At 67.8% G+C, this 18,841-nt stretch overlaps 1 protein-coding gene across 2 annotated transcripts; it reads right to left on the reverse strand.

Annotated features, from left to right (window-relative positions):
* Positions 1-338: 338 nt before the first annotated feature.
* AGBL5 (AGBL carboxypeptidase 5) lies at positions 339-18,649 on the reverse strand. Of its 2 annotated transcripts, none has more exons than XM_086461773.1 (15): positions 18,453-18,649; positions 17,896-18,067; positions 16,518-16,684; positions 15,180-15,357; positions 14,129-14,307; positions 13,052-13,610; positions 12,266-12,435; positions 6,963-7,098; positions 6,554-6,744; positions 5,686-5,894; positions 1,828-1,937; positions 1,309-1,346; positions 955-1,112; positions 573-661; positions 339-407 (listed from the first exon to the last, which is right to left on the reverse strand). In XM_086461773.1, the coding sequence occupies exons 1-15, from the start codon at positions 18,647-18,649 to the stop codon at positions 339-341; spliced, it is 2,622 nt and encodes an 873-aa protein (XP_086317899.1). The 2 variants fall into 2 exon arrangements, with proteins under 2 accessions (XP_086317899.1, XP_086317898.1); XM_086461772.1 differs by having other exon boundaries at positions 1,300-1,346.
* Positions 18,650-18,841: the final 192 nt, after the last annotated feature.

An 18,841-nucleotide genomic window follows, 5' to 3' on the forward strand; every position in this document is an offset into this window, starting at 1 on the left:
GAAACACGATAATACAAGAAGATGAAACCGTGTGACGTAAAAATATCTCCCGCCCGCGCCAGGTCCCTCCGCCGGTCCCGCGGGGAGGGGCGGGGCCATCCCGGGGTGGGAGCCCCCCCGTCGCCGGGTGCTGCGGCCAGCCCCGGTGAGCCCCGGTAGCCGGCCCCAGCGCCCCGGGTGTCCACGGACGTGGGTATGGTGCCGGGCCAGGGAGCGGGGTGAGCGGCAGAGTGGGCCCAGGGCCCCCGACACCACCCCGGCTCAGGCTCTGTCCCAGTGCCGCTTTGGGCGGGGGGTGCCGCGGCCCCCGGTGCAGGGGCCGGCGTTGGCGGCTGCAGTCAGGCCTCGGCGCAGAAGGAGAGGAGGTGCCGGTAGGAGCTGAGCGAGGGGGGGGCTGTGGCCGGGCCCTGCGGTAGGGGCAGAGTGGGGTGGAGAGGGGCCATGGGCACCAGGGTAGAGGGGCCAGAGCCCCCTCCCCAGCACCGCGGCCCCTGCCCAGGCCCTGCCGGCCTGGCACAGAGTGGGGCTGAGGTCCCCCTGCCTGCACCACAGCCCCCCCCCCGACGCCGTACCTGGGGGTGCAGGCCCTTGCCCCGGCACAAGAGGAGTCCCTCGGCGCTCTGCACCCCCCCGGGGGGCACAGGGGCCTCCTGGCAGAGCCCTGCGGGGCGAGAGACGGGCGTCACCACCAGCGGGGTACGGGCACGGGGCAGGCAGGTGCTCCCGGCCCCCAGCGGAGCGTGGGGCTGGGCCAGGGCATCCCCCAGGCTGCCTTCGTACACTAGCGTCACCCCAGCCCCCTCTGCCTGTTGCAGCATGTCGGGGGCTGCCAGCCAGGGGGTGACCGTCCCCTCCCATGCCAGGGCAAGTGGAGCTGGACACAGGACGGGTGCTGCAGCCCCCAGCAAGGCCGGTCGGGCAGGGGCAGCTCCTCAGCCCCGTGCCGGGCCCTACCTGGCGGAGGCTGCGAGGCGCAGGGCCCACCCTGGCTGCGCTCCCCGGCCCGGTGGGCTGCGGTGCTGTCGGTGTGGAGCCCTGGCAGGCTCTGGCCGGTCGCTGCCCCCTTCCTCCGCACAGGGATCCTGCTGGGGCGCAGGGGGGGTCCCCCCGGGCTGCAGAGAACCACACGCCGCTCCTGAGGCGGCTGCCGGCAGCAGGGGGCTGCAGCACCTCGGAGGGTGCCTCTGCCCAGACCCCCCTGCAGCACCGGCCCCGCTGCCTGGCAGCAGCCCTGGCCTGGCCGAGGGGTGACCCCACGCCATGGGGTGGCCTCTCACCAGGGCCGGTGCTGGCACCTACCTGGGCTGCTCCGGGGCTCTCCTGGCCTCCAGCTTCTTCGGGAGCACCTGCGGGGAGCGTCGGGGAGAGTCGGTGTCCGGGAGGGGTCTTTGTCCCTGGTCTTGTGGGAGCCCCCCACGGCTGACGGGGGTCCTACAGAGCCGGACCCCTGCCACCTGGGGGTCCTACAGAGCCGCACCCCTGCTACCCGGGGCCTCTGCATGGCTCAGGGGAAATGCACGTGGGGCAAAAGCTCCTGGCAGAGCCCCACAGTCAGGGGGTCTCAGTCCCACAGGCAGGGGGTCTCTGAGCTCTTTGGAAGTTCCCCAGCCAGCCTGGGCAGTCAATGTGCGGTGCCCCACACTCTGGGAGGGTGCGGGTGGCTTAGGAGTGGGGGGTCCAACAGCTCCCAACACAGCCCCCTGCATTCCACAGCCCCACATGCCCCATGCCCGGGTGGCGGAGCCATGGGGCAGCCCCTTCCCAGGGCTTGGGGACCACCGGAGAAGGGGTGTGGGACCCTTCCATCCCCCCGGTGCCCAGCAGTACCTGCAGCAGTGCTGTGCCGTGGGCAGCCGCCGGCTCTCCCGCGCCGCGCTGGGCCTCCCGCGGTCCACGGCTGGTGCCAGGTGCTGCCAGGGTGCCCACCAGCAGGGTCCCTGTGTGACAAACGAGACAAAGCTCAGCCCACGCCAGGGCCAGCGAGGGGCTGTGAGCCACAGTCAGGGCACCAGCTGCCTGCCCTGGACACCCAGAGCCGCCGCGGTGCGGATCGGCATGGCCTGGCCAAGCCTTGAGCTCCGCTGTGGTGGGAAGTGCCGGGGCCGGTGCAGAGAGCCCTCACTGAGCTGTGCCGTGGCTGGGCTGTGGCACAAGATGGGGCAGACGCACGGACGCCCATGTGCTGGCAGCACCACTGGCAGGAGGAGCCAGGACCCCAGCAGCCACACCGGCCCATGGTGGCCATCGGGGCCCAAAGCCCCATGCCGGCACCGTTGCCCACGGCTGCAGCAGCCGTGCACCGAGCCCCCATCGGGCCTGGCCACGGCTGTTTCCTTTTAGCCAGGAGAGCTGGGATGGAGCTGCCTGCCGGCCTCGCCAGGGCACCCACCGCAGCGCGGGCACGAGGCACAGCCCCGGAGCCAGAGAGCAAGAGGAACCGCTTTGGCAGCTGCCGAGGCACCAGCGGGGAGGACCACGGCAGGCGCTCGGCAGCTCAGCGTGGGGCCGGGGCCGCCGGCGGGAACCGGAGCTGGGGCCAGAAGCGGCAGCAGCACCAGGCACGCGGCGCGGTCGCCGCAGGACAAGGCTGCGGCCGAGGACCGGGCTTTGTGCCGGCAGCGGAGCAGGAGACGGGCAGGGGCAGGCAGGGCTGCTAACGGGGACAGGCAGGGGAGCCGGGGCTTCTGGCCCTGCCGGTGCGACGGGCTCTGAACCGGCCATGCCGGGTGGACCCGAGAGGCTGAGGGGGCCCAACCATCAGGTGCTGGTGTGCACCACTCGGGACACAGCCAAGCCGGGCAGACGCCTCAGCACGGCAGCGGAGCCAGCAGCGGTTGGGTCTCCTTTACCCCAATCCAGCAATGTTCCCAGCCTGGTCCCCCACAGCGCCCTTGTTGCTGCACTGGGAAAGCTGGGATGAGCCCAGCAGCCGGTGGTCTGCAGTGGGGCTGCCGGGCAGCCTGGCACGAGGGTCTCTCCTCAAGGCACGACACCGGTGCCGATGTTCGGCACCTGCCCCAACTGGGCCGGCTGGGCAGCACCAACATGGGGGCCGCAGGAGCCCCCAGCTCACCTGGCCACGCTAACGGGGTCAGACAGGACCAGCCCCCCCCCCGAGCGCTCAGCGCTGATGCCCGGACACACACTGCCCCTCCGGGCTCATCCCCACCTACCAAAACCACTCACGGCTGAAGAGGGGGACGGGGGAGGCACAGCGTGGGGGCGAGGGTACCGCACGGCCGCCTGCGAGGTGCCAGCAGGGCCAAGGCGTGCGAGGATGGGCTGGGCTTGGCTGGGGGGGCGCTGAGCCGCCCCCCGGGGTGAAACCACAGCAGCATCCCCTGGGGAACGGACAACACGTAAGACCCCCCCAAGCACACCACAGACGACGGTGGACCCCACAGCAACAGAGACCCTGCCAGCAGGAGCAGGCAGGAGCCAGAGTGCGGCAAAGTCCATGCCGGGGCAGGTTCGCGGCGTGCCAAAGCCCTCTGGGCGGTGGCTTTACGGTACTGGTGGGTGACAGCTCTTAACCTCGGACTTGTCACAACTGAAACGGCACGACCCTGTGGCAAACTCTAGCCAGCAAAAGGCCAGCAGCAGCCAAGGCTGCAGAGACGAGAGGGTCACTGGAGGGTCCTGCTGAGACACCCCGCCCCCCCATCGCCGGCACTCATGGGCAGAGCACGGGTCCAGTCTGGCTGGAGCGGGAGCTGTGGAGAGGCTGGACCATGGGGCTGAAGCCGACCAGGCCATGGCCAGCGGGGCCGGGCAGGCACGAGTCCTTACGCCGATGTCCCGCCTGCGGGACCAGGCTCCTGCCCCTTCCACACGGGCAAAGATCTCAGCAGGGTGTGCGCAGGGATGGGGGCGATGGGACAGGATCTGAGCATTCCCGGTTCCTTCCTGGCTGCCCGGGGCAGGAAGACCCGGGACGGGATGGCCGTCAGGAGGGCAGTGGCATGGGGCTCGTAAGGCAAAGCCGTGGGGTCAAAGCACTCCTGGGCCACGTCTCCCTGCGCAGAGGCGGCAGTACCAGTGCTGCCAGGCCCCTCACCCGGAGAACAGCAGCAGTGCCGTCTGAGGCGGCGGGGAGAGCTGCCGGCAGCCAGAGCAGGGGTCAAGCTGCCCGGTGACGCCGGGGCAGGGCAGGAAGAGCCACGCCACAGTCCCAAGAGCCGGGCAGCTGGGGCTCCACCAGCGTGGGCAGAGCATCCCACCGGGCACGGGGCTTGCCGGCTGCGGCTCCCCTCACCGGAGGAGGCAGAGAGATGCCCGTCTTGTTGAGACAGGCTCTTCCCCTCCAGCTCTGCAAGGTCTGTTCCTGCTCACTCGCCCAACTGTCACCGACTCCCCAGGGACGGGGCCAGGGGGCTGCTCCCGCTGGCTCCGGAGTGGGCTGAGCACGCACGGCCGAAGGAACAGACGTTACAACGTGCCCATGAGAACATAAGCCTTTTATTTCCTCCGCACCATGTTCTCATGGCAGGTGAGAAACGGTCACTACAGAGTGCTGGAAAGCAAACATGGAGGACGCAGCAACGTGAGAAACACAGGCGGAGCACGAGAAACGAGCCGACGGTCGGGAACGCAGCGCTCTCCCGAGGGCAGCACCACTACACAGAGCCTTGACACCACGACAGCTTCAGCGTCACACCCAGAGTCACACAGGCAGCCCCTGCCTCCCCGAAAGCAGACCCTCACTCGCACACATCCGATCTTTGGGCACTGGGACACTTCAGACCGTGGTGCTCACCGGGGCCCAGAGCCCCACGGCAGGCTGGGGCTTCCTGCTCAGCCCCGTTTCCTTAGGTGGTGGCCTGTGGGACCAGCCCACAGAGTAGCACGGGGCACCGGGGCTTCCCAAACCGTCTGCAGCACCGAACCCCCGAGGGGCCCAGATCAGCGCTGCCTGCCCTGCCACAGCCTGCAGCGGTACTGAGCCCTCGCCCCACGGCGAGGAGGCCACCGCGGGGGGCACAGCGAGCGCCTTGCCTGGTTTTGGCACCCCCCCGCTGCCGGAGCGCGGTGCAGCCGCAGGGCTCGCCGGGCACCGGCAGCAGGGCGGTGAGGTGGGGCCGTTCTGCCAGCCGTGCGGGCGGCTCGGCAGCTCGGTGTCATGGGTCGGCCCCCACCGGACGGGACGCACCGCATGCGGCTGACTGCAGCTCTGCCAGCCTCTCACCGTGACCAGAGTCGTGTGCCACGAGCAATCGCCGGCGGCCCAGCGGGTGCCTGGGAAGGGCAAAGGCACTTTGGTGGATCCCCGCAGGCCTTTGGGAGCGACAGAGGCCGAGGGAAGTCGAGGGGAGGTTTTCCGTGCCCCTGTCTCCCCAGGGAGGGGAAGGGCCACCTCCCCGGCAGCCTGCAGCGGGGACAGTCCCTCTAATCTCGGTTCCCTGCGGAAGCCGGGCTGCAGAAGCCACGGGTCGCACCGTGGGGTGTCTGTCCTGACGCAGCCAGGGCCGCTCTGCTCGGGAAGGAGCGCGGAGCTGAGCGCGGCATCCAGGACCCTTCCGAGGGGACGGGGCGGCGGTTCACACGCACTTCTTCCACGCAAAACCACTTTTATTACATCAAAGCACACGGTTACGCTGGCGCAGAGCTCTCCTCAAGGCTGCGGCTTCGCACAGCAGCTCGACAGGTACCGGATCAAGCGCACGAGAGGTCCCCAGCCCAGCTTACCTCTGCCTGGCGCCGGGGCTCTGGCGCTGCCTTTCTGAGGGCTCTGGCTCGCAGCGGCTGGACCCGAGGGCCTGCTGCAGCTGAAGGTGAAGCTGGGGGAGGCTCTGATCTGCGGCGAGTCTTGCTGGCTGCTGCCGCTCCCGCTGGTGCCGTTGCTGAAGCTCCTCATGCGGGACAGGGCGTTGTCGGAGGCCGAGGCGGGGAGCCCGCTGGAGGGAGCGAGAAACGGGAGGCTCAGCCTGGCTCTGTGGGGAGGGGCTCCCCTCTGCACTCCCTCCCGCCTTCCGTCCTTCCCCGCCAGCTCTGCCCTGCAGCCCAGGCACCCAGCGTTAGGCTGATGATGCTGCTGCATGGACACCGTCTCCGTCAGACCCCTGGATTCTTCCCCACCGGCTGGCAAGCAGCCGGGGACAGGAACGGGGCCCACGTTGCAAGTGGCTGTCCCCGAGCAGCAGTGGACCCCAGTCCCCCACGCTGCAGGTCGCTGTCCCGGCAGCTTCAGGGACGGGAGTTCCCACCCCCTCGCTCCCAGTCCCAAATCCATCCCAGTCCAGCGCCGCACCGGGCCGGGGAGAGAGAGGAGGGGAAGCAGAAGAGACGCCGGTTCTGTCTGCAGGCAGAGCCACGTCCCAGGTTACCAGGGCAGGCGGATCCCAAACAGCCTCGCCCCGCGTGCCCCCTTGCCTGCCCACCCCTGCAGCTCGCAAAGCAAACTCCGCAGGCAGGAGCTCGGGCCCCGACGAGGCGGGAAAGCAAGCAATTAAACCTCGGCTTCGTCAGCTGCAGGGTAACTCACTTGGAGCACATTTATCATCTCTAACTGGCGTTATCCTGCAGCTCTTGAACGCTCAACCCGGCGGGCCCTTACGTGGAGCTCCTGGGGGGGGTCCTGGCACCTCCTCGCCGCCGCGGGCCCCCGCCCGCGCCCTTCATGCCGCGCACGTGCTTCAGCATCCAGGCGCGCAGGTTGCTGAGGCAGCTGTGCTCCGACAGGACGATGCGGGGCCAGGGGTTGCACTCCGCCATGTCCAGCGCCGCCACGGCCAGGGCTCTGCCAACCTGCTGGGGCAAGGGGCGACCGGTGAGGAAGGCCTCCAGGCGGAGCAGCAGCTCTCTGGGACCGGAGGCAGTAAAAAAAGCAAACAAAAGAAAAGAAAACGCAACCCCAAATCCCAGACGAGCCCCAGAGCTCCTTTCAGTGGCTCCAACCAAGCTCCCCGTAGGACGCCTCTGGGCGTCAGCACACCCGCCCGCCCCGCTGCTGGGGATCCCCTCACCTGCTCAAAGAGCTCCACGGTGTATTTGGAGGGGAAGGCGGGAGGGGGCGGCGGGCTGGCCCGCCCGTTGTCGTGGCAGGCCACGGGGATGCTGTTCACCGAGCGCCCCGTGTTGTAGTTGCACTCCAGCGTGTAGCTGTGAAGCAGAAGGAGACGTTACCCGATGGATCCGTGCCCACCCAAGCACAGCAGCGCTGCTGCTGCCTGCAGGGAGACAGAGCTGGGGTCACCCCCCCTGGGAGCCACCGGTGTGTCTCCCCCAGCCCCAGGAGGAGTCTGGAGAGAAGACCTGGCTCCTGCCATCAAGCGGGAGCTGCAGCTCTTGCTGCGCCCTGCTTCACGCGCACTGCACTTCCCTGCCTGCTGAGGGAATAAAGGAGGTTAAAATAAGGAGCGGGCCATCGGGTGGAAGCCAGAGTCGTGCCGAGGACAGGAGAGGTGCCCGTGACACAGGACGCCAGGAACTGGACTCTGAAATCCATGCCAAGGAAAGGACGGGCTGTGGGGAGCTGGAGAGCCGGAGGGGCCAGTGATCGCTGAGCACCGAGCTCCCACAGCACCCGCCTCGTCTCAAACCAGGCATCAAGGCACCCACAGCTGCTGGGGACACTCCAACTGCTTTTCAGGGTGAAGCCACTACCCAAAGATGTTCCCTGGTTGTGCTAAATGGTCTGCAGCCATCCCTGGTGAGTTCAGGCTAAGGACAGGGCGAGACGTTCACAAAGGCACAGGAGAACGGACGGCACATGGTTCCCCGGGAGCAGAGCCTCACGCTCTACCAATTTTCTGGCAACAAGACACTGGACCACCAGCACGGCACAGGCTGCAGGACTTCAGGGAAAGGGCAAGAGAGCTGCACAGACATCTTGTCTCTCCACTCCCAGAGAAAACCAGCGAGAAGTCACCAGGACGGAGCTCTGGGTGCGACACCAAAGGTCTGCACCGGCGAGCCCCGTGCGGAGGAGCAGCCCGGTGTGTGGCTGGCAGAGCAGCGGGCAGCAGCGGAGGAGGGGAGGGCGCCGACGTGCTGCGCAGCCGGGGTGACGCGGGCCGGCCGTGGGGGCATCCCGCTGGGGAAGGGAGAGATCGCCTTCGTCCGGCCTGGCCTGCCGCGGCGTGCCGACAACGCCCCGGCACCCCCGGGGCCAACCGCTCCACCCGCCCCGGCACCGCAACCCCACCAGCAGCACGGGGCTGACGGGACGCGGCTCGGTGGGCTCCGGGGCAGCAGGATCAGCCCCTCTCCAGCCTCCGGTGCCCAGGCTGGATCACCGTGGGGACAGAGGCCCTTCCCCATGTGCCCCCCAGCTGCGGAGGGGCTGGGGATTGACAGCCAGACTGACAGACAGCCCGATCGACAATCTGACAGGCTGCTTGGGCAAGGTGCCCCGCAGGGGGCAAGGCAGGAGCTCAGCTCAGGGACGCCGAGCAGGGCTGGCAGCTGTAATCTTTCCGCATGTCTCGAAGTTCTGACGAGGTTAAGGACCGAGTAGTTTCTGCTTCCTGTTTCATTTCTCCCACTTCTTCCTCCGGTTTCCCTGCTGAAGGACCGGCTTCTTGATCGGATACTTCTTCCTCCCTTGTTAATCGAGGATATGGACCTGTTGCTTTTCTTATCCACTGTTTCTCCTTCACTACTGGGGTAATTACTGTAGTCGTTGTTGTTTGGGTTCCTACCTCAGCCATGGCAAACGACCGGTGCCCCGGAGCCGCCACACTGCAGCGGTGTCAACCTCGCCCGTTGACGATGACAACGGCCAATTTCTCTTTAAAAACTGCCAGGTCCCGGCCACACGCCCGGCTGGGCAAGCTGGGCTCTGCGAGGACCGGGGCTGGCGCTGCCCGGCGGCCGGCGCTCCCCCACCCAGCAGAAAGCACACCCCCGCCCCCGAGGAGCTCACCGCACGCCCCAGGGCCGCAGCTCCTCGCCAGCTCCCCGCAGCCCTCCAAGGAGCAGCCCTGCCCGCGGGGCTCCTCCAGCACGGGCGCCAAGGTGGGCTCTGCCGGACCCCACCGACAGGCGACGAGGAACGGGTCGGGGGCAGCCCCGGCTGCCACGACCGTGCGACGGTGGAGCTCAGGAGCCCGAGGGAAAGACACAGGGCAAAAAGCAGGATTGCAGCCCCGGACATTAGGAGAGCAGACCTTGCCTTTTTGGGGATCTGCTTGGAAGAGGCCCCAGGGACAGGGCCCTGGTGAGAAGAGGGGCCTGGGAGAGCCGGGAAGTCAAGCGAAGGCGGCGGGAGGCCTGTGTGGATGAACACGGAACTCCCGACTGGACTCGGATGAAGAAAGGACTCGCACAAGGGGTGGAAGGAGGGAGAGGTGACCTGGGAGGGCCACAGAGACACCCACAGTCCGAATGGGCTGGGAAAGCCAAAGCCCACCTGGAGCTGAATCTGCGGAGGGACGAGAAGGGCTACAAGGAGGTTCCCAGCGGTGTGTCAGTAGCAGAAGGAAGACAAGGGAGAGTGTGAAGGGAGCGGGGGCCGAGGTACTCCGTGCCGTCTTCACCTCAGCCGTCACTGGCCAGCTCTGCGTTCAGCAGCCCCCAGTCCCTGCGACCAGAGGAAAGCCTGCAGCGAGGAAGATGTCCCCGTGGAGGAGGAGGAGGAGAGGAGCAGCAGCTCAGGGCACAGCCACGCCACCGGGACACTGCAGCTCCCTGGGACCCGGCAGGATCCCTCGCGGGTGCCGAGGCAGCCAGCCAGCATCCCAGCGAGGCTGCTGCTGACTGTCTCAGAGGTCCTGGCCAAGGCAGGGGGAAAGCAAACATCACCCCTGTCCTCAGAGCGAGGGACCCACAGGCCGGTCAGCCTCACCTCAGTCCCCGGGAAGGGGATGGAGAAAATAGCCCTGGAGACCCCAGAAGGACAGAAGGTGTCTGGGGGCGGTCAGAGGTGTATGAAGGAGAGATGGCAGGTAGCCACCCCGGCAGCCTGCGGTGACCTAACGGCCAGCTCCGAGGCCAAGGGGGAGCCATGGGCGACGGCTGACGGCTCTGGACACACACTGCCCTGGGGAGGGACTCGCCCGGCCAGCGGAGGGGCAGGCAGGAACATCCCCACGCCCCACGGGGAAAGGCAAAGTCCTGCCGCGGGGAGGAACAGCCCCGCAGCCCGGGGAGAGCCGCTCTGCAGACAGACCCGGCGGTCCAGTGGGTGCCGAGTTTTGTGAACTGACTCCAGGGACGCTAAGCAGGGTCTCCTCCTTCCAGCTTCTCCAGCTGCTGTCTTACTGTGTTCTTTAGTCCCAGCTTTCGGCTTTTTCCACCCTCAGTGTTCTCAAGGTGGGGGGAAAAAACCAACGGCTTTTCAGACACATGACTAATACCCGCACGCAGCGCCGGGCTGCTCTGCGCCCGTCGGCTGCACAACACAACGGGTGCCAGAAATTCACCCGTGCTCAGCAGCGATGAGAAAAGAATAAAATAAATCATCCATGAAATACTGCTTCTGTCCCCCAGATAGTCCTGGAGCCCTTCAGATTACGGAGGGTGTTGGGGAAGAACTTCCCATACGGATGTCCGGGTGCTGGATGTGCCACCCAGGGGTGAGGCACAGCTGGATCCCAGACAAGGAGGAGCTTGTTGCTGGGACTGCGATGATAAACATCAGCCTTGTCTGCAGCGACCATGAAACAGCAGCGTTCGTGATCCCGAGGGGAGGCGAGCAGCAGAGCACAGACCCTGGGCCCCAGAAAAGCGGATTCTGCCTAATTCAGGGCAGAGTAAGGGGGATCCCGTTGGAGGCAGCTCCGAAGGCCAAAGGGGCTTAGGAAAAGCGGCAGGTTTTTGAGGAGAGCACCTCCGGGATGGGGGAAGGGCCCGTCCCGGTGCTCCATGTACCAGGAGATCAGCTGGCCAGTAGGGAACTCACGACAGAGACGGGGCTGCAGGAGGAAAACCACCAGAAATGGAGGATAATCAAGTCAGGGATCTCCTGAGAAACACGACCCACGTGAGCCCACGGGCCCCGAGGGGCAGCACCCAAAGGTGCTGAGGTCCTCGTGGGGCTCCTCTCGGTCATGTCCGGAAGGCGATGGGGGGAGTTGGGGGGCGGTCCCTGATGGGTAGAGAAAGGCAAACGTTGCACCCACTGTTAAAAAAGACCATCCAGGGACCGAGGGGCCGGTCAGCCTCACCGCAGTCCCCGAGGCATCACCGAGCGAGCCGTGCCGGAGCACGTTGCCAGAGGCGGGAAGGAGAAGAGGGTGACTGGGGGCTGCCAGCCAGGACCACCCGCGTCCGCCCAGCTGCTCGGAGACAATTCGGCTGGCTACCCCCGCAGACCGCCCACGAGCCTCCCGCCCCCGCCGCCCGACGTGCCCGCACGGGCACCGCCAGCGCTCCCGACCCCGGCAGAACGCCCGCCGCCCCCCAGGGCGCGGCTGTGGGACGAGCCGCGGGCTGCTCCCCGCCAGCCACGGCACAGGGGCGCAGGGCAAGCGGCGCCAGCAACCCCAGCCCGAACCTCCCGCGCGCTCACTGTGCAGGGCCGGTTCGAGCCGGGGCAGCGCGGTGCCAGAGCCAGGCGCGGAGAAGCACAGAGCGCACGGCGAGCGCCGAGGAACCGGGGGACGGAAAGGAGCCGAGGAGCCACCATCCCGGCTGGCAGCCCGGTCCCACGCCAGCCTGAGCCAAAACTCTGCCCTCGGCCCCTGCGACCGGCCACCAGCGGGGCCAGAAGAGGGTAAGAAAGGCGGTTGAGTCTGATCACTTTGGCCTTTTTTATGTTTTCAGCCACCACACCAGAAAGGGGCCAAAAAATATCCCACCCGCTGTCGGGTCACACAAATCTCCTCGACTCACAGAGCCAGGGATCGGTTGGGGCTGGGATCCTGCACGGCAAACGCGCCTGCGAGGTCTGGGGAAGCTAAGCCCATGGCAATTAAATGGGTTTTAATGACAGCTCGATACAAACACAAACATGTGGGAAGGAGGAGAATTCCTGTGGGAAAGCCGCACGCAAGCAGCTCTACAACAGCCAGGGCAAGGCGGCAGAGCAGCTGTGGGAGGGACGTGAAGGGACAGGAGGGACAAGAGGAAAAGGAGCCGGGCCTGTAGCTCGGGAGCGCGGCAGTACCTGGCACGGCTGGGTCCTGGCCTCTGCCCGCACCGGGCACCTGACGCTCCTCTTGGCCAGCCCCAACCCCAGCGGGGAGCCGCGCAGGACACAGCTGCCCCCACCGAAGGGGCTTCAACTTTCCTCAACATCCCGCATCCAGCAAGACCATCGCCTTCCAGGGCGGAGGAGAGCTGGGCCGGGCCAGCTGGCACGGACGCGAGGCGGAGGCTTCCCTACCTGTGAATGATCCCCAAGGCTTTGTAGACAGCCACCCGCCCGCTGCCCTCCTTCGACTGCCCGTCCCGCTTGTCTCTGGCGTACATGTTCTTCTCCGAGAAGTTACAGCCCGTGAAGTCAAAGTGAGGCGAGTTCAAGGAGATGAGTTTGGGGAACAGCATGTTCTCCACCTGCCACACGCAGAGAGGAACACGGGTGACTTTGGGGGAAGCCCTCAGCTCTTCGTCCTGCTCCAGCACCACCAGTGCCAAGCTCTGGGATGCACCCGGGGCATCGGCTGGGCCCCGCTCTGCCCAATTTCAGCGTCTCGCACACTCCAGCCCTGCCTGGAGGACTCTGCCCAGCCCTGTCCACCCCCTGCCCATCTCCAGCAGGGAGAGGCGACAGCCGGGCTCTGCTGGTGGAGGCAGAGAGGAGGGAGCCTGGGGCACGGCTCTCCCCCACCCTCTCCTCCCTTGGGAGACGGAGGGGCAGCTCTCCTGTCCTGCCCCCGCCAGCTCCAGGGGGAAAGCTGAGACCCACTGCCCCTGCCCCACTCACAGGCCTGCAAGGGGAGAGGGGAGGAGAGCGAAGCCCACCGAGCACCGAAGGCAGGGAGGGCAGCCAGCCCAGCGCCCTCTCCTCGGGCACCAGCCCTGTCCTGACGGGGAGCTCAGGTGTGACGGGGACCTCCCACCCCCTCTCCCAGCAGTCGGAGGGAGCGTTCGGGACCCTGGGGAGGGGGCAGGGTGGCGCGAGGGTCCCAGCCTGCTCCAGCACCCCCGTCCTCCCACCCCCTGCCCTCACCTGATCGTTTTCATCACTGAAGCTGTTGCCGTACATGAAGCAGCCGCGCTTGGAGGCATGGCCGTGGAGGTCGACGTAGTAGGCCAGTCCGCTGTCCTGGGGCAGGATGGTTTCGGGGAGGGGTGCTGGTGGGGGCCTCCTGGCTTCCTCCTCACAGTGCTCCGCGGCGTGGCTCGACGGGAGGATCCAGAGAGCCGGGTCCGTGCCAGCCAGCTGGGCGGCAGGCGCTCCCGAGAGCCGGGGTTCCTGAGAAGGGCTGCAGCAGGTGCCGGCACGCCAGGCGCCGGGCGAGTTGCGGAGGTTATTGGCTTTCTCCAGCTCTGAGAGGGCCGGCTCCGGGGCCGGGGCGCCGCTGCGGGGCGGGTGGTTGGAAGACTTTGTGCTCAGCGAGCTGGTGCTGAGCGGGGAGACGTATGTCCTCCAGTCAGGGGAGCCCGGCAGGACGCGGCTGTGGACGTGGTGGTAGAGGAGGACGGCTTTGGCCGCGTACACCGCAGGGTGCAGCTCAGCGTCAGGGTTGAGATACTGGCGGTTCAGGTTGACCCCCCGGGAGTCGGTTCTGCAGCGAGAGGCAGAGGAGACGTGAGGTCCTTCGCACCAAAGGCAGACCCGACCTCACCTCGGAACGGCCGAGGCTCTGGGCTCCGTCCTGGAGCACAACCAGCCAAACCGTCCCCTCGGGGCCGAGCGGGCAGAGACTCTGCCCCAAAGCAGCCGAGATCCTCTCTCCTGGCACGGCGCTTGCCTCAGCGAGGCAGAGCCCCGGCCGATCTCCCTCCCTCCTCGCTGAGGCCGGCCCAGCTCCGACGCACCGGGGAGAGCAAGGACAGGGCAGGACAGCGTGCGAGCGCCTCACAGGCGCGGGGCAGCGTGGCTCGCCGAGCTGGAAGCCTGAGCCGGGAGACGACCCGCGTAGGCAACAGCAGCCCCCAGCCCTCCCCACAGACCCCCGGGGCAGCAGGGAGAGGCAGCTGCAGCCCCAGGGGCTCGGCTCGTTCTGCTGACACGGGATCTCAGGCTCCACACCGGGAGAGACCAGTGCGGCCCCCGGCAGAGCTGCAGCTGGCGCTCCCTCACCGGTAGTGGCCTCGCACCACCCCGTCGGGGTTCAGCATGGGAACGAGCTTAAAGACGAACATCCGCCGCAGCATCTGAGCGCGGGGGTCCTCCTCCCGCAGGATGAAGTCCAGGAAGCCGTTGAAGACGAAGCTGGAGGGCGTTTCTCCAGGGTGGACTCTGCTGCTCAGGAAGAACACCTGGGGACCAACAGACAGGGACAGTGGGCAGCTTCTGCCTGCCCTGAGACGCTGCCATGCCGCAGCCGAGCGGGCAAACGCTCCCCGGGGCTCGCCCCCACACCACAGCCAGGACCGTGCTGCCCGAGCCGGAGCCAAGGCCTTTACGTGGAGCAGACAACTAGGTACTGGCTGCAGCAACCCAAGGGGTTTTGGTCGCTTCTGCAGCCAGGGCCTCTCCTAGGTGCTGCTCGGAATAAGGCCGGTCACCTCTGCCTGAGACTGAAGGGACAGGAGCCCCGCAGCCTGCCATCATGAGAAACCAGAGCGGAAAAAAAAGAGGGAAAAGCCCCGAGCAATCCCACAGAGATCCTCCTGAAGCACCTCCTGCAGAGCCCTTCTCTTGGTGGGAGCTTCTCAGCAGGGGATGCAGCCTCCCGGCGCCATCCCAGCTCAGCGCAGCCACAGAGGGAGCCCCCTGCCCGTCCCCGCCCCCAGCAGGGGCTGACACCCCAAATGCAGCACTTCCAGCAGCTTCTTCGCAGCTTAACGGAGCAACAGCAATAAAAGGAGGAGAGAACAAAGCTCCTAGGAAACGAGACCCTAATTTTTGCCATAAGGAACACGTGTGGGGCTACCAGAGGGCATCTCACGGTGCCGAGGGGATGCACCGGGGCTCCTGGCAGGCTACCAGTGCCCAGGCCTCAGCGCGGGATCTCACGGACTCTCTGCTCCCCGCGCTCCACTCAGTCCAACGCTCCAGCCCTCTGGGACACGACCCAGGTCGAGTCAGAGACACAAGGGCGGCAGCAAGGCCCCGCCCGCAGGGGCCGTGGCACAGCCTGCTGGCCGCGCTCGCCGGCCCCGCCGCAGCCCCAGCGCCAGCAGCTCACCCTCTTCCCCGCGAAGCGGCGCGGCCGCGGCGTGGTCGTGTCTGGGAAGAGCTTGTCCAGCCGGGGCTCCCGCTTCTCCAGCATGCCGTGGCACGAGGTGACGGTGAGCAGGTCCACTCGCAGCTTGTCCAGGGAGTGGCAGAGCAGCTCCCGGTGGTAATAGACCGAGTCGAGGGGGCTGCAGGGCGAGGAGAGGCGCTCAGCCAGCCTGCCCCGCTCGGGGCAGAGCCTCCCGCGCCGGGGAAGCGAGCGGCTCGGCTGGGGCAGGGGCACCCCGGCTGAGCGTGCTGCCGGGCCAGGGACCAAGGGATGGGGCGCACAGCCTCCCCCCGGGCAGCTGCTGGGGGCGCCTTAAGGAGCAAAGGGGGCTCCCGGCTGGGGAGGGGACCCGCTCTGCACCCACAGCCCTGAGCTCTGCCTCTGGCCGCTGGTCCAGGGGGGCTGGCCCCTCTAAGGGTGTCAGCCAAGGCGGGCAGGGGAGGCAGCAGCCGCCCGTCCTTGGGGAGCCCACCGTGGCCAAGGGGATGCCCAGCGAGGTGGGCGCAGGGAGCCCGGCAGCCCAGGCACCGGCCAGCCTGCTGCCGGGCCGGCCTCCAGCCTCGGATGCGGGGTCCGACGCCACGATGGGACACAGAGGGGTTTGACTCAGCTGGGCGGCGCAGGGACGCCCCCTCGCCCGGCTGACGGCCCCACCCGGGCCCCCGGCAGCTCCCGCTGCACCGAGGGAGCCGGGGCCTCCTGCAGAAGGGCTCGGTCGGGACTGCTCAGCCTTGCTGCGATCCCGAGGGGCTCGGGGGCCTCGCGTCAGCAGGGGGGGTTGACCCACAGGGACCACGATTTCATCGTCAGGCCCTTGCCAGCTGCCGGGTTTTGAAACGCTCGCAGCTCTCCACTGCGTGACAACTCCAGAGCAAACCCCTCCCAGCAAACCATTGTCTGAGAAAAGGTATTTATGACCCCAGCCCCGCAGCACGGGAAGTCTCCAGGGCCAGGAGGGGCTGCAGGACAGAGTCATCCGAAGAGACACCCAGAGTCTGACCCTGTCTTCCTCCCCCTCAGCCGGGCGTTAAGTTCTCCTCTGACCGCTGAGAAGAAATTCTTTCCCGGCCCGAAGCAGGAAGGGACCCCCTGGAAGCCCCTCGGAAGCACATGCTGGGGGGAGCTGCTGCAGCTCCTGGTACAGAGCTGGGGCCCAGAGAAGCAAGCGCCAGGCAGCTCCCGGGGGGAGCGGGGGGCACAGAGACACCCCCCCCGCCCTGCTGCAGCCAGAGCCAGGCAACACCGCGCTGCCCGCGGGGGGCAAAGCCAAGCAGGCGAGGGTGGGGAAGGGGGGCACACCTGCTGGGAGACATGTGCCTGCACTCCTGGAAGCGGCCGTCCAGCTGCGCCAGCATCTCCTGGCACTCCGTGTAGGAGAAGGGGTAGCAGAAGGCAAAGTAGGTAGTGGCCCCGCGGTGCTCGAGGAAGCGGTGCACGAAGGACAGCACAAACTGCGTCTCCACCATCTGGGACGGACACAAAGCAGAGGCTGAGCAGAGGCGCGGCCCCAGGAGCAGCCAGCCCAGGCCATGCAGAGCCACCCCCCGGCACAGGCCAGGCAGCCACGGCCACTGCGAGCCCCCGCGGTTCTCCCCCGGCCCCACCGCCCCGGGTGCCTCGTGTATCCGGCGGCACCTGCAGCCACTCGCCCTTCCCCAACCCAGCGGGAATCCAAGCTGCGCTCCCAGCAGACCCCAGCCCGCCTCGCTCGGACCCCTGGAACGCCAGGCTGTTTCCTACAACCCCTTGGCTCCCGGCTCGTCCCACCATGCAGCACTCAGGTCCCTGGAGGGACACTGAAGCCTGGCTCTGGGGCAGAGCCTGGGAAGCCCAGGGGGGTCCTTCTGGTGCCCACCCACCAGCCCTGAGAGACCGAACAGTAACTGTTTGGGCACGCTTTGCAAGGCTAACGAGCGCCCAAAGCTCGGCTCTACGTTATGTCTCTCCCTGGTGCTGGCACAGGCGAAACCAAGCGTCTTCTTGTCCTGCATCAGGGGAGGGGAGATTCTCTCTGGCTCCTGTTCCATGGGGCAGAAGCGGGGGGACATGCTGGGGGGTCGCTGCCTCCCCACAGAGCAAGGGCAATCCAGAGCACCCACAAGTGACTCCCCCCCAGGCAGTTCCTACCGGACCCAAGACAGAAAACGCCAGGACCAGCAAACTCCCCTTCGAGGCCCAAACGTCTTAACGGGGCTGCGAGAGCCAACCCGCTGCTGTGGCCGCTCCTGCTGCCTGTGGCTCCCCGGGCTCTCACCCCACCGCTCCCTCGCGAGGGCACCAGCACCCTGACGCCACGCAGAGCACTTTACCGGCCCTTCAGACAACTGATGAGCAGGGAGGGAAGCGCCAGACGTGCTTCAAGAGCAGCTCTGTGGTGTCCCCCCCCGCACACATCACACAACAGGGAAATTGCCCCAGCCCGAGCTGGCCAGCAGAGAAAAGCTGCTGGGTTCTCCTCTCCCCGGCTACCAACCCCCCGCCTGCTCCTTTGGGGCTGCCAAAGCACAAACCAGCCCCCTGCCCACCCCACCACGGAAGGCTGGAGGCCACCGGTGCAGTGAGCAAGGGGTGCTTCTGTCCCCAGAGCTGCCCCCCCACCCCCCGAGCACAGGGTCCTCTCACCGCAGTTCAGCCGAGGGGCGCCCCCAGCCCCGGCACAAGCCCCCAGCCCCCGTACCTCGAAGCTGGGCCGCTCGCGGATGCGCTCCCAGCGGGGCCGCACGGGCAGGGTCCGCACAAAGGGGGACATGCCCTGGGAGTACAGCCGGCTCTGCTTGTTCATGTTCAGGATGTGCAGCTTGATCAGCTTCCCCGGAGCCCCCCCGCGCACACTGAAGTAGAACCAGGACCTGGGGAGCGACAGCAGCGCCGGGTCAGCCCCGGAGCCCACCAGTCCCCCCTCCCGGCCCACCCCCGGCCTCGCCAGCTGCCCACCCAACCCCAGGACCCTGCCAGAGCCCCGGGGGGGCACAGACCCCAGGGGCCCCCCCTCCCTCCCGGGGCCCCCCCTCCCTCCCGGGCCCCCCCCTCCCTCCCAGGGCACCCCTGACCCTGCTAGTTACCCCCTAGCCCCTCCCCAGAGCCCCTCGACCCCCGCCAGCCGCCCCTTCCCGGGCCCCCCGCACCCTACCAGCCGCCTCTTCCCCAGGACCCCGTCAGCCCCTTCCCCGAGGGCCCCCCGACCCCCCCCGCCCCTCAGACCCTCCTCCCCGGTCTTCTCAGCCCCCCCGTTACCTGTTGCCGTTCTCATACTCGGTCTGGGCGCAGTCGGGCCGCGTCCAGACATTGAACTCGTAGTCGGCGGGGGGGAGCGCAGCGCCCCAGGCCGCGGGGCCGCCGCCGGCCGCGGGCGGCTCCACCTGCTCCACGTGCGCCAGGTTGCCCGAGTCGAAGCGGGAGCTGAAGAGCAGCCCCCCGCAGCGGATCTCCATGGCTGCCGGCCCGCCGGGACCCACTCATCGCCTCGCTCCGCCGCCCCGGCCCGGCCCGGCCCGGCCCCGGCCCCGGCCCGCCGCGCCGCCCGGCAACAGCAACGCGCGCGCCCATTGGCCCGCCGCTCCCCAGCAACGCGCGCGCCCGTTGGGCGGCGCCTCGGCAACGGGCCGCAGAGCGGCGGGGGACTC

Source organism: Leptosomus discolor, chromosome 2, assembly GCF_034619465.1.
Source record: "Leptosomus discolor isolate bLepDis1 chromosome 2, bLepDis1.hap2, whole genome shotgun sequence".
Lineage (NCBI taxonomy): Eukaryota > Metazoa > Chordata > Aves > Leptosomiformes > Leptosomidae > Leptosomus > Leptosomus discolor.

Bases quoted from the DNA above. Each gene is read 5' to 3' on its own strand.
- AGBL5 (XM_086461772.1), bottom strand. From the start codon at position 18,649: ATGGAGATCCGCTGCGGGGGGCTGCTCTTCAGCTCCCGCTTCGACTCG. The intron at 15,358-16,517 runs GTGTGCCCCCCT...CTCGCCCTGCAG, and splicing joins AGGCACATGTCTCCCAGCAG to CCCCCTCGACTCGGTCTATT. The intron at 408-572 runs GTACGGCGTCGG...CCCCTACCGCAG, and splicing joins GCAAGGGCCTGCACCCCCAG to GGCCCGGCCACAGCCCCCCC.